At 38.4% G+C, this 14,478-nt stretch overlaps 1 protein-coding gene across 3 annotated transcripts in view; it reads right to left on the minus strand.

Moving 5' to 3' along the window:
- The window catches only part of FAT4 (FAT atypical cadherin 4), a 228,630-nt gene that overhangs the window by 90,691 nt on the left and 123,461 nt on the right, over nucleotides 1–14,478 (minus strand). For all 3 annotated transcript variants that reach the window (XM_072624971.1, XM_072624970.1, XM_072624972.1), the window contains exons 5-6: nucleotides 10,699–11,621; nucleotides 8,860–9,034 (exon numbers count right to left, since the gene is read on the minus strand). In XM_072624971.1, coding sequence (XP_072481072.1) covers nucleotides 8,860–9,034; nucleotides 10,699–11,621 — 1,098 coding nt within the window. The remainder of the gene's footprint in view (nucleotides 1–8,859; nucleotides 9,035–10,698; nucleotides 11,622–14,478) is intronic.

A 14,478-nucleotide genomic window follows, 5' to 3' on the forward strand; every position in this document is an offset into this window, starting at 1 on the left:
AAAGGACCTTGGAGGCCACTGAGTCAACTTGCTGATTGTGTTCAGTCATTTTAGTCGTATTCAAGTCTTTGTGACTCCAACTGGAGTTTTCTTGGCAAAGATACTGGAGTAGTTTGTTATTTCCTTCTCCAGCTCTTTTTCCAGATGAGGAAACTGAGGCAGAGGGCAACGTGACTTGCCCAGGTTTACCCAGCCTAGTAAGTGTCTGAGGCCAGTCTTCCTAACTCCTGGCCTGGTACTCTATATCCACTGTGCCACCTAGACGCTCATTTTACAGTTTAAGAGAGTGAAGCCAGGGAGGTGAAGTGATTGGCTTGGAATCCTAGCACCTGAGGTGGGAAATGAGCACAGGATTTTTGGACACCAAGTTCAATGCCCTCATTCAAGTTCAATTCTGCTGGATGCCAGAAGGTGGAATGCTCACAAGAAAGTTAAAAGCAAATGACAATATCTCATGGAGTTTTCTTGAATAATGCCGACCCATTTTGAACACATTCAAACAGATATTACAATGAATTGGCTACTCACACCACTTCTCAAAATGTGATACTCAAAACTCACTACAAGCCTTCTACATCATTTCATTTCAGGTTAAATTTCATCCTATAAAAACATTGGAATTTGCAGTTGGAGAATGGTGATGTTGGATAGCGACCATTTGACTTGGAAACCCACGGTATCAAGAATCCTCTCCTAAGTCAATTGTCTTGAAAGATGTGTTCCCCAGGATGGCTGGCCAAAGGATAAGCATTCTCAAGGGCATTAACTCTCTTTTTGCTTCCCTGCCAAATGCAGTCATTATGAATTCAATTAGAGTGGAGTGGGGAGTAAAACAAAGGATAAAAAATGAGATCAAGAGGCTACTTATTTAGAAAGCTCATTCATAGGGAGAAAGCAAAGAAAATCCAAGGGAAGACAAGGGGAATGTAGCTAAAACCTTTTTTTTTTCCTTGAAGTACTAAAAATTAAATCAAGCTTATGAAATGTTTCAAAGGGTCACTGCCTCCTAGCACATCCCACCGAGTCCATCCCTCTAGATACTTTGGACTTGAGCAGACTGCCCAAAGGATCTAATACACACACACATGAACACAAGCACATACATACACGCACACATACATGCATACATGAACGCACAAACTCATTCACTTAAAAAAATCCTGCCTGAGAAGGATCCCTAAAGTCTCTTTTTCTTGACACCTGTGGGCCTAGGAGCTCTGCATTTGGAGGTATAACCATTAAAAGCTGGCCAAGCACTGACCCCTCAGAAATATTGTGCAAGAATGGGGCTGGGAGCTTGACAGAACTTTCTGTAAACTCTGCAGGTAGTAAGAAGTAGTGGAAAGAATGCGGGGCTTGGACCCTCTAGGCCTTTTCATTGCATGCTAATTTCATGACTCATCTTTTTCTATTCTGATATAAACATTTAGATACACATTTTTTTTTCCTGAGGATGCTTTAGTTACATCTTATAAATTTTGTCATAAATTTTAATATTATCATCTTCCATACGATATTATTTCCTTGATTTGCTCTGTGACCCACTTTTTGATGTAGTCATAATTTTGTCTCCATTTTGGTTTGCATCTTTTACTTATGTTTCTTTCTTCTTTACTATTTAAACAGGATTCTAAATTTACATTACAGCAAATATAAAATAATATTAGAGATTAATAATTAGTAATGCTATATAATTAATACTATTTGAACAAATTATTATATTTACCTTCAAATAATATGACTATTATTTCTGATTCCATATATTTGATGATAGTTCATTTTGGGCCTAGCACATTATCTTTTTTGCATTTATGTAACATGGATTTTAGAAATATGTGTAATCTCTCATAGCCCTTTTATAAATGTCCATAGGTCAGTCAAATCTAATGCCCAGTAGTATGTTTGATATTTTCCTTCTTAATTAGCTTTGGTTCAGTCCTCTCTGTGCTCCAAGTCTTATATGCCAATCATTTCCTCTTCCCCATAAGAATTAATATCAAGACATGTGATGCTCTCCCAAAAAAGTTGATCTCTGTACGTGTCCAAATCAACTGTCCCTTCCCTATCATTTGGTCTGTGTGTGTGTGTGTGTGCATATATATACATACATACATATTTGTCAGATAGGAATATAGGTTTAGAACCAGAAAAGACAGTAAAAGCTATCAACGCCAGTTCCCTCATTTTGTCAGTGAGGAAACTGAGACCCAGGGAAAGGTAAAGTTATTTGATTCAGCCAGGTCACACAGCTAATCAATTTCAGAGGCTGATGCAAGATTTTAGCTTTTTTCTTCAAGTCCACTACTCTATTCACTGTACCTACATATACATTATACATATACATACATATGCATGTGGTTTGTGTGCAAGAGTCACTTAAACCAGGGGTGGGGAATGTATGAACTCAAGGCCACATGTGGCCCTCTAGGTCCTCCAGTGTGACCCTTCGACTAATCCAAACTTGTCAGAACAAATCCCCTTAACCAAAGGATTTGTTCAGTAAAACTTGGACTCGGTCAAAAAGACACACCCAAGGACCTAGAAGGCCACATGCAGCCTCGAGGCTGCAGGTCATCCACCCCTGAAAAACTCAGTCACTCAGGCAGAGCTCTAAGATGATATAACACAGAAAAATTCCTGCTTTGGAATCCTCAAGGAAATTTCTACATAGGGAGCTCCTACATGGATGAAGCTACAAGCTCAGACTAATCAAAACACACGTATATAATACACTTTCATCATCAAGGAGCCTAATCTTCATTTCCCTCTATTCTCTCAACCAGAAAGAAGCTTCTTCCTTTTTGATGGAGGTGTGACCTCAGACTCTGTAAGCACCTGCCAGCAGAGCATATTATTAGATCCTTGAAAGCCAAAAAGATTTTAACCATAGACTTGATGACTCACTGTTGTGCCTATCACCTAAAGACCCACCTTCCTAAGTAGGAAGGAGAAATTTTTCAGCTTTCACAATTGATGATCACTTTCAAAAGTATAGAGAGGGGATGGTTATCAGTAGAGGCAAATATTCATCATCAATCATGTGGATCCTTGAATTAATAAGAAGGAAACACCTGTTTCACATCTATTTACATTCATTGGGAAGGGGAGCCAAATGTCCCAGCTGACAGAATCACATGACCTGAAAAACCCTTGGCAAGATCTTTAGCAACCTACAAATAATCTTTCACAATCTCTCTGTTGCATCCACAGATCGTTCTTATTTTCTGCAAAGCTAAACCCACTTTAAATCAATTCCATCAGAAAGACACAAAAAAAATCCCTATCTGCTAGAGAGCTGGAGATGGAAACTCTAACAATAAAACAGAAATATGTAAGGGCAACTTTTAATTTTTTTTCCTTTATTATCATGAAACTGTTTAACACTTTGAACACTTTTTCTGAAGAAATTAGGCCATGCTAATAAGTTTATTTGCATGGAGGTAGAGCAGCATCCATGAGAAGAAGATTTAATTCCTGTCATCTCCATACTTCCATAAGCTGTGGCTACACCATCTCAACCAAGTGACACGACGTGCTCCAGGGCCCACGAGCAAAACTACAACTGAGTTCCTGTTTCTCCCCAAGTTAATTATATAAGAGAACACTAATTAGTAAAAGATTGCAGTAATAAATTGAATACGGTTGTTGTCGTGCCTGATCCTGCCATAACTGGCATTTTTTTCTGCCCCATACATTCAGGCTTATGTCACCAAAAAAAAAAGTCCTACCTCCTTTCCTATAATCACAAAAGAACAAATAATTGAACACAATACATTCCCTTCCTAATTAGTGGGTTATTGGAATTTCAACTGCTTCACATATTTAGTTTCATAGTTACCATGGGGGAAATTAATTCTAGCTTTTTGTCTTGAGAGCATTACAATCAAAATTTATTAAATCTTTAAAGAAAGATCACACTTGGTAGAATACAAAGCTTTCTTTCTTTCTTACTTTTAAATAATAATAGCTAGTATTTATAAGGCATTTGAAGATTTGCAAAGTTCTCTATGAATATTACATATTTGATTCCCCCAATAACCCTAGGATGTAGGTGCTGTTATTATCCCCTTTTATAGATGAGGAAACTGAGGCAGATATGAATTAAGCAATTTGCCTATAATTACACAAATGGTTGTTATTGTGTTGTGTTGTTGTGTTCGTCCTTCATTTTCGAAGAAGACCATGACATTAGAGAAATGATGACATGACTTGCACTTGACTTTGTTTTGAGTGAGAGAGGGCTGTGCAAGGACACCAGCCTCACTTTTTCCTCCTGAGCCCTCTGGGTCCAGTGACCAGATATTCATCAGGATGACTGGAGATGGCCCCGGATGCAATGGGAGACCGTAACCTTTTATGACTAAGGCCTAGTCAGGTACTCACTTAGAGTGAGGTGGCATCCATTCAGTGAATAGGCCTCTTTCAGAAGTAATCAGACAATGGCTCCTTTAATGAGCAAAAACAAATATAAATCAAGTTGGGAGGGATTCATCAGGGTGCTGGTGATGTCAGAGGACAGAAGGAGTGTGTAGGAGAGATGTCATATCAGTAGGATTTGGCACGAGATTACATATGGGGAGATAGAGAATGAAGTATTGACTCTGATGCTAGCTTTGGAATATAGGTGGCTAGAAAGATGATAATGGCCTCCACACCAATAAAAAGATGGGAGGGCTTGGGGAAAAGATGATGAACTTTGTTTTGGACACGTTGAATTGAATATGTCTACAGCAACTCATGATAAGACCAGTCCTTTTCATGCCTGACTTCACTGTTATTGCCAAGACACTCCCATCATTCACCTCATTTCCCTGTCATCTAGACTGTTTTTCATTTCCCAGCTCCAATCAGATGCCATGTCCTTTCCATTCTGCTCCAACACTACCCTTTGTATCTGTGCCATATTTCCCAACCCCACCCATGACAACCATAATATTTAGCCTGTGGCATATGCAGTTTAGGTCTATGCAAGAATTTATCTGACCTGGACATTCCTACTTTCCAATCAATCAATCAGAAGGTATTTAGTACTCATCTGCTAGGAATCATGCTAACTGCTGGGGATGCACCTTAAAACAACCATTTCTCTCAAGGAACTCCCAATCCCAAGGGGAAAACACTACAGAGACAAGTAGATACATAAAGGGGAAGGCTCTAATAACCAAGGTGGATTCTGCAGAACATGGCATTTGAACTGCATGTGGAAAGAAACCAGAGACTCTAAAAGGAAGGAAAACTCTATGGGCACAGTGATAGCCAATGCGAAAATACAAAGATAGAAAATCAAATTCGGTGTTTCAAAAACAAGAACTAGATTGGCATGAATAGATTACAGAGAGTATGGAGGAAAAAATGTATGCAGACTGGAAAAGCAGGAAAGTAACAGATTATGATGAGTTTTCAATGTCAATCAAAGAATTTTATATTTGATCCTGAAGGTAATAGGAAGAAATTATTGAGTAGGGGAGCTGACACGGTTAGACCTAAGTTTTTGGAAAATCAGTTTGGCAGCCAAGAAAAAAAGTATTATAGAGGGACAGAGGCAAAGCAGGATGACCAATCAGGAAGCTGTGGCTATTTTCCAGTTGAAGGGGGGATGAGGGACTGAACTAGAGTGGTGACTGGGTCAGTAGAGACCAGGAGGACCACCAGGAGATGCTATGGAGGTGCTTCCTAAATTTCCAAAGCTTCAGATTTTCTAAGCATTCCCTTGATTTTTCAACATACTTCCTAGGGCAGGGGCCTGGAGCATTTTGTAAGTTAGGTGTTGCTAAACTAGGGAAAGACTCTTCAACAGAATGCCAAAATAGTACTTCATTAGGAGGAATAAAGAATAGCCATACCGTATGCAAGAAAGCTAAGTGCCCCATAGACACTGATTTGCACGCAGGAGCTGTTTTAATAAGAAGCAGAAAAACCTAGTGTACAGGTTAGTGGGACTTGGCATCAGCATGACCTGAGTTCAAATCCCACCTGAGCCTATCTATGTGAACATGCAAGTTAGTAGAAAACCGTTCTATGAGCATCCCTTTGCTCATCTTTGAAATAATGCGAACAATATAGGGGTACCCATCTCTATCCCTCGAGGGTATTGTGAAGCTCAGATAGGTTAATTAATACATGTACAATGCTTTACACAATTTAAAGTGCTACAGAAATGTCTTCTCAATAAATGTTTGATGGGCTGTAATGAGTTGAACTGAATTGCTAACAGATGATAAACCATAGCTTTAGAAGTAATCTGCAAAGCAAGTGGTTGCTATATCATATTTCCTTCAGTGAAGGAAATCTAGCTCCCTATCTCATCCTTGCATGCAGAAAGGATGCAAGAGGTTTCTTTTATTCCCCTCCCTCCAGATATGGCTATTGTGGGAATCTGTTTTATTTGACTAAGCATGCTGGTTTTCAAAGCATTTTTTTCCTTCCCCTCTCCTAAATTTTGTTTTCTGAGGGGACACTAGGGATAGAGTTGCATCTAGAAAAAGAGAAAAAAGTCATTTTGGGGATTTTTTTATGCAAAGAAGAGCACAGAAGAAAAGTCAGAAATAGGCAGAGATAGACAAGAAGGATAGCTTTGAAAGTTACATCTTGACTATATCATTTAGTGTAAAATCTTCTTTTACTTTTCTTTTACGTGTAGGGGAAGTTCTACTCAATTGTGGCTCATTTGAATTGTTTTTTTTTTTTTTGGTTAAGGAAAGAAAGAATGATGGAAAGAAGGAAGGAGGAAGGAAGGAGAAAGAATGAAGAAGCGAGACAGAAAGGAAAGAGGGAGGAAGGAGGGAAGCAAAACACTGGCCCTGGAGTCAGAGAAACAGGGATTAGATCTTGCCTCTGATGTTTACCAGCTATGTGTCGTGTGACCTTGGGCAGGTCACAACATCTCTGGGTCTTCAGCTCCTCACCTATAATATAAATAGACTGGACCAGATGGTCTCAAGTCCTTCCCAGCTGTGACTTTCGATCCAGTTCCCTTTATAGGTCTCTCTTACTATACCCAAGCACCTGGACCTGCAGGTATCAAGCTTCCACATCAGCCCTTGCAGGAGAAATAATAGCTCCATGAAGAGCATGGAGTGTTGAGTGATCTTCATACCCAAAGCCCTAAGCCAGTTCGCCAGGGCTTGGCACAGGCTTTCCCAGGAGAAAAGAGCAGCATTGGCTGCTCGCTGGTGGAATATTCATCGTCAATCCTTGAGGTATCTGAAATAACTTTAAAAATGGAAATGCTGAATCACACCAACAAGTGGAGTTAAAGCACATCCCCATCCTCCAAGTACCTCTGCCTTCAGGGAAAGCAGCATACCAGGCCTGGGAAGGACAGCCCACTTCTTCCTTTAGGCCCAACCTTCTAGGGCCAAGGAATGTTTATGGAGCCAAGGTTCCAAATGAACTATCTCCTCAAGACTTGCAAAAATTTATAAGATTCTGGAATGTCATTTCTAGGTTTCCTAATATTAACATTTCAAATTTAACTAGGTTGAAAGGGAAATTAGTTTGTGTTACTATGTGGGGGAAAGAAGATTAAAAAAAAAAACGTTTAATATAGCAGACTTATATTACCTGAGGACCTCTCAGAATGACTTAGTTGAAAGAGCGACAAATCTATCCAGGTAACAACAACAACTGATATTTCTCTAGTCCTGGGCTTCTTAACCATGTGTTTAGATGTGTGTGTGCATGCACATGTGTGTGTGTGTTTTCGAAGGATGCCTGGGGCAGTCTAGTGAAGCCTATGGGCCCTTCTGAGTATGAACTCACATTTAAGGTTTGCAAAGCACTTTACATGTGCTGTCTCATTTGACATTTGGCATTTTGATAACAATCCTTCAAAGACAGGTATTATTATCCCCATTTTATTGGTGAAAAAACAGAGATATAAGCAAGTTAAGCCAATCTTGTCAAAGTCCAATAGAAATGGGGGCCACTAAACCATGCATAAGTATCCCTGAAGGCTATATATTGACTTAGAAAACCACATAGTAACATCATCTGTGTTTTATTGTATTTTTATTTATTTTGTTAAATATTTCCCAGTTATTCTTTGACCTGATTTGGGCTGATTATATTAATAATTTGAATTTATATGCTGCATCAAGGTATAGAAAATCGAACCAAAAAAAGTCCCATAAAACTTGTAGTGTTAACTATTATTATACCAGTTTTACAGAGAGAGAGACGGGGGGGGAGAGAGAGAGAGAGGGAGAGGGAGAAAGAAAGAGAGAGAGAGAGAGAGAGAAAGGAAGGGAGGGAGAGAGAGAGGGGGTGGAGAGAGAGGGAGAAGCAGATATTACTTGTCCAGGGACTTAAAGTCACCCAAATGATAATATTATAAACAGGAATCAAACCCAGATCTTTTGGCTTCAACTGCATGCTGCATCATGGGAAAATTTTCAGTCCAGACTGAAAGGCAAATGAAGGAGTCATTATGACAAAAACTCACTTCTGCTCATCAGTGATCACAGTCAAAAATCAGGAAAGGAACTTGCAGGTCATCTTTTCCAACTACCTTATTTGTAGATGAAGAAACTAAGGCCGGGAGAGGTTAAATGTTTTGGCCAAGGTGGTAGTCAGCAGAGCTAGGATTGGAGCAAGGGTCCCTTGGTGTCGTCAGCTAAAATCTTAGAACCTTCAAACAGTTTCTGCACAGAATATTATTTTCGCAAAATAGATTTTGATCAAAAGAGGGGAAAAGTTATTTGCTACTTTTGCCATATACAAAATGAATTCATTTTGATTGTTAGAAATTTAGTGAAAAATTGCAAAAGGAATAGCTCTTCAATGTGTCTATTTTATACAAATGAATTATTGGAATAAGACAGGCAAATCTGGAAATGCGCTCCAGTCTCATCCACTCACCCGAATCAGTCGCTGTAACCAACAAGATGCATTTCTCCTTCTTTTCTCTATCGAGGCTCTCTATCACTTTGAGTTCCCCACTGGCTGAGAGAACAAAGGCGTTATCTTCATTACCCGAAATGAGCGTGTATGTCAGTTTGCTGTTGGAGCCTTGATCATCATCTCTTGCTACAACCTACAAGAAGGAATCACATGTAAGACAGCTAATAGTGAGAAGAGGAAAAATGGAAAAGGAAGTAGAGAGGAAAGGAAGGTTAAAAGAGATAATATAGGCATCTATCCTTAAATAAAACAAAGTATTGTAACCAGAGGGGTCTTGGGGATGAAATGAGATAATGGAGGTAAATAAAACAATTTGCAAACTTTGAAGTGCTAACTAAATACCAGATAATAATTACTATTATTATTATTAAAATTAATGGATTATATATGTATACATGCATGCATTATATATGTATACATGCATACATATGTATGTATACATGTGTGTACATATACATGCGTATATATTTGTTTATTTATTTGTGTATTTGTCTACAGCTACCATTCTGGTGACTTCATTCTCTGAGCCTTCTCCTGCCCTTCAGTTGAATTCAAGCTATGATAGTGGAGCAATACTCCACTTTGCATCTGTTGCTGCTTTCACATCTACAGAACAAGCTCTCAGAACATCTCATCTCTTCTAAACTCACTAATGTGCTCCTAACTCAAGCCTTGATTGACCCCACCTCCTTCCACCTCCTCTCCCCTCTAACTTGAAGGACTGGAGGGCAAAGAAACAAACTCCTCCCAATACCTTCCTTTATAGAGGGCAAAAACTGGGCTCTTAGATAACTCCATTTTGCATCTGATTCTCTGCCTGGCAAAGACTTCTCAGAATGAGGTTCACTGCCTTACTCACTTGCAGGTAACCCCTGATGTTTCCCTAACAACAGAACTCTCTGGGGGAAAAAGTACATACATATTCTTTAAATTTAAACTAAATTATTATTTTTAAAAATCTGTGTAGTCACCAATACAATAAATCAACTCCTGATTTATACCAGTTGCCAGTTTCTGAATTGTAAATGCTCATGCTGAAAATGTAACAACTAGTGGTTAGAGCTGGTTCTAGCACATGCTTTATTTAAACTTACAAACAAAATTGCTAGATATTTTCTAGTAGAATATACATTCCTTGAAGGTAGGGATTATTTCATTTTTAGCTCTATATACAAAGTGCAGAGCACAGTTTATTGTGCAGCATTAAGTGCTTACTGCATCTTTTTAATTAGATTTGTTAAGTTTAAAGTGAATCTGTTATTTTGATTTAAATTTCTTATCTGTCATTTTCAGAAACATACAGTTAAAGAAATATGTGGATGCGCATTATTATGTATACATGTATATATGTGTGCATATATGTATATATGTATGTGTACATATATAATAAAAAGGAAGAAGAGAAAATAATAAGGTATTTTTAAAGAGCCATATTTTAAAAGACTGATTCCTTCTGTCTCAGAGAGGATGGAAGTGCAGCTACTCATGGCTCATTCACCTTACTACTTGACATGGGAGCTTTCATGTGATCCATACCCCATCCTTAGGCCACCTGATGACCCTCCATTTTCAGGGGCTCACCATATTAACCCCAAACATATTTCAGACACCTGATTGGCTTAGTTCATTTTAGTTCAGAACTCCTGAACTCAAAGAGAACCACAAGATGCCTCCCCAGCAACTGGGCTTAATAAAACCTTTGCTAACTATGCAGGCACAATAGACTTTTTTTTAGAGAGAAAGAAAAAATTCCTAGAAACAAAAACGACAAGAATTGCCTTATTTCATTGTACTAACTTGAAGTATTGTCTTTGGCAGGGTTCCTAGATTCTCGGGGACATTGATGGAATATGGTGACAGCTCAAATACAGGAACAAAATCATTGATATCTAAGAGAATAATGTCCACTGTGGTGGTGTCCATCCTGGGGCTGCTGCCCCGATCTGTTGACTGAACAGTTAAGGAGTACGTCGGTCTCTTCTCTCGATCCAGCGGCTTAGCTACAGAGAGGATGCCTGTCACAGAGTCAATCCTAAACTCCTGGTTCTCATTTCCCCTGAGGAGGGAATAGCGAACCTGTCCATTGGCCCCCTCATCCCCATCAGCGGCATAGACTTGTACTATATCGGTCCCTGTCAATACGTTTTCATTAATTTCCACTTTATAAAGGACCTGTGCAAAAACAGGGTTGTTGTCATTGATATCGAGGATGATGACTGCCACTTCCGTAGATGAAGAGAGAGGTGGCTGACCTTTATCAGTTGCTATTACTGTGAGAGTATAGTTGGATACTTCTTCTCTGTCTAGCTCGCCTGTGAGTCTCACTTCTCCATCAATGGTCCCAATACTGAACTTGTTTCCCAAAGGGTTCAGTAGAGTGTATTCAATATAGCTGTTAGGGCCACTGTCTCGGTCAGTTGCTTGAGCTTTGAATACAACAGTATCAGTGGGGGTGTTTTCTGGAACGTAGGTCAGTTTGGGAGAAATGAAAGTTGGGGCATTATCATTGACATCTAATAGAATGATTGACACTTGAGCAGTGCTGGTATAGCTAGAGGCTGGAGGGAGGGCCATATCATGGACCTGAATAACCAAGTTGTAGAAGGACTGACTTTCCCGATCCAAAGTCTGACTGATTTTTAGAATACCATTCTTGTCAACAGTAAACTGACCAAGGCTGTCCCCTGAGGTAATGCTGTAAGACAACTGGGAGTTAAGCCCTGAAAAGAAAAAGAGAAAAAAAAGAAAAAAATTATTCCCCTTCAAAGATATTGATGTACGTTATAATAAATATGTTGGTAGTTACTTTTTAATTCTTGTTAAGTTCTGAACCAAGAATTATAAGAGTTCAATAGTTGAGTATCCTCATCAAATATGTACATAAATAAAAGTAGTTATATGTTATATTCTGCCCTCAAGACACGTGTGTAATAGCTCTATATATCACTCTACTTACTGTATTATTAGGTTACTATTAATGATTTCCAATAAACAAGGAGAAAAAGCACCCCCAGAGTAAAAAATACACTAACTTTAATTCTCTTTAGCTCTATGACCATGGAAAAATCATTTAGCCTCAGTTTTCCCATCCATGAAATGGGAATAATAACACCAGTAACACTAATTTCATAGGCTTTTAATGAGGTCCCAAAGGAAATAATAAATGTACAATGTTTTATGTAGATATCAGCTATCCAGGAACTTCTTGATCAGATCCTAGCTGTTAAGCAAATTAATGTTAATAGAAGACATGTAACAACCTCAGTAATTTCAGTCAAACACATTTTCAGGGATAGATAACACAATTATCTCATGTATGGCATTAGTCATGGATGTTTTCAAGTTTTTTTTAAATGTGTCTAAGAAATGGTGTTCAAGAAAATTATCCTCTCTCAAGTTAACTTTATAGAATCAACATATTTTTAAATATCTTCTTTGAATGAAATGATAGTAACAAGATTATACTTCAAAGTAATTTTTTTATTTTAATAAGCTTCTTTTAATATGATTATTTATTAATTTGACCCTATTTAGATCACATTGCAATGCGTCTTGATTTGAAAACATTTCAGAATGAATGATTTTATTTCGAATATTTTTTTTTCAAATGAATGTCATACAGACCTGACCTGTGTTTTATTTACATATGGACTGCCCAAGTGGGGAAACTTCACCTCTTAATGGACGTTGATACCTTCTCTGTGACTGAGTCCTAAAGAGTTGCCTAGAGTATTGATTTTGAGTGACTTGCCCAGCATCACAGAGCTAAGTATGTGTCATAGCTAAGACTTGAACTCAGGTCTTCCTGAGACTCTTGATAGTTCTCTGTTCACTACTCCCTAGCTGTCTCTCTTTTACAAATTAAACCTAAGTAATATTGATAAAGACACCAATGAGAACATAGTTTATTTAATTCTTCTGCTAAAAAGAAGGAAGCAGTTGACCAGGTGAAGGGATGGTTGGGGGAGAAGGTACTATGATGTAGAGGAAAGAACACTAGATTTGGGATCAGATGACCTGAATTCAAATCCTGGGTTTGACTTTTATTACCTATGCCATATTGGGTAAATCACCTAGCTTTTCTGTGCCTCAGTGTCCCTCTCTTTAAAAGAAGGGGGTTTGGTGACTTCTAAGGTCACTTTCAGGATTAAACACAGGAGACTATGGAAACACTCAAAGGATGAATAGTTATCCAGCGGATGTTACAATTATAAACTGAAAGAAGAGAAGGAAGACTGGTCAATTCATGCCCAGGGTTGACTTTTTCTTTTGAGTTTATGACAACATAGATGCTTGATTTTAAGAAAAAAATAGAACTGGCATTAAGCCTTGAACCACTGCACACATCAAATCCCTGGTGATCACACCAAGAATAATAGTTTTAAATCCTGCAGAATAAAATCCAACCAGTCACACCTTCCTGCAAGGCAGATATTATTAGAGTTCCAACACACAAATTTCTTTTAAATACCACTTTAATCCAACAGTCCATTCCAGCTAGCACTTATTAAGTGCCTACTATGTGCAAGACACAGGAGAATCTGGGCAGATGAATATGAGACAGAATACACTCTCTGCCCTGCCCATTAGTAATATTCTACTGAGGGAGTGATATGAACAGAGAGAAGGAGTGGCATACCATATATAAGCCATGAATAAATACAACAAAATTTAAGGATGGAGAAACAACTAACAATTTGGAGGGTAAAAATTATAAATGTCTTTCTCATCTCTGTCGCTATTTTTGTCTCTGTCTCTTTATTTCTCTGCCCCTCTTTCTGTCCATCTGTTTTGTTTCCTGAAGTCTCATGTGTTGTAAGTTTTGAGGTCACAATTCAAATTCAGGTCCAAATCTAACTGCATATTCAGTCCTCTTTACACTGTATCATGGTCCTTCACCATTAATATTTGATCCTCACAGTATCTAATGAAATATACTTTAAAAAAAATTGGGGCTAGAGCTCAGTAGGAGAAGGATCTTGGAGTGAATTATTTAAGAGAATTTTCCAACACTCTAGAACTTTCCTCAGCACCTGGAGTCTTCTCATCCTGAAACATCTCTCTACCATGGCAGCCCCCTTCTAAAAATAATAAGTTTTTTTCTGGGAGTCTTCATTCTAGGGACAGACCCAGGTCAGTCATAGTTTATTCACCACCTAGATATGATTCTGATCATATGATATGGTATCTCTACTTGGGTGGCTTCTCCCTACCTCCCTCCACTCCAGCATCCTTCTGTCAGAATGGAAGCTCTTTGAGGTAAGGGACTTCTTATTTTTGCTTGCATCTGAATTCCAAGCTCTTAGCATAGTTCCAGTATATAGTAATTGCTTGATAAATTTTTCTGGTTAAGATTAGGAAATGAGATAGATATTGGTTTAAATTCCTCCATTATGCCCATGAGCTTTATGACTGCAACCAAGACTCTGAACCTCTTTCCTAATTTATATATGTTATACTGACTGTTTAGGGCTGCCAAGGATCAAGTGAGAAAAAATCAAGCATGTAAGGTATTTTGTAAAGCTTAAAATGCTATAAAAATGTCAGCTACTTGTATTACTGAGGCAGAAGAAGGCT

Source organism: Notamacropus eugenii, chromosome 7 (assembly GCF_028372415.1).
Source record: "Notamacropus eugenii isolate mMacEug1 chromosome 7, mMacEug1.pri_v2, whole genome shotgun sequence".
In the NCBI taxonomy this organism is placed as follows: domain Eukaryota; kingdom Metazoa; phylum Chordata; class Mammalia; order Diprotodontia; family Macropodidae; genus Notamacropus; species Notamacropus eugenii.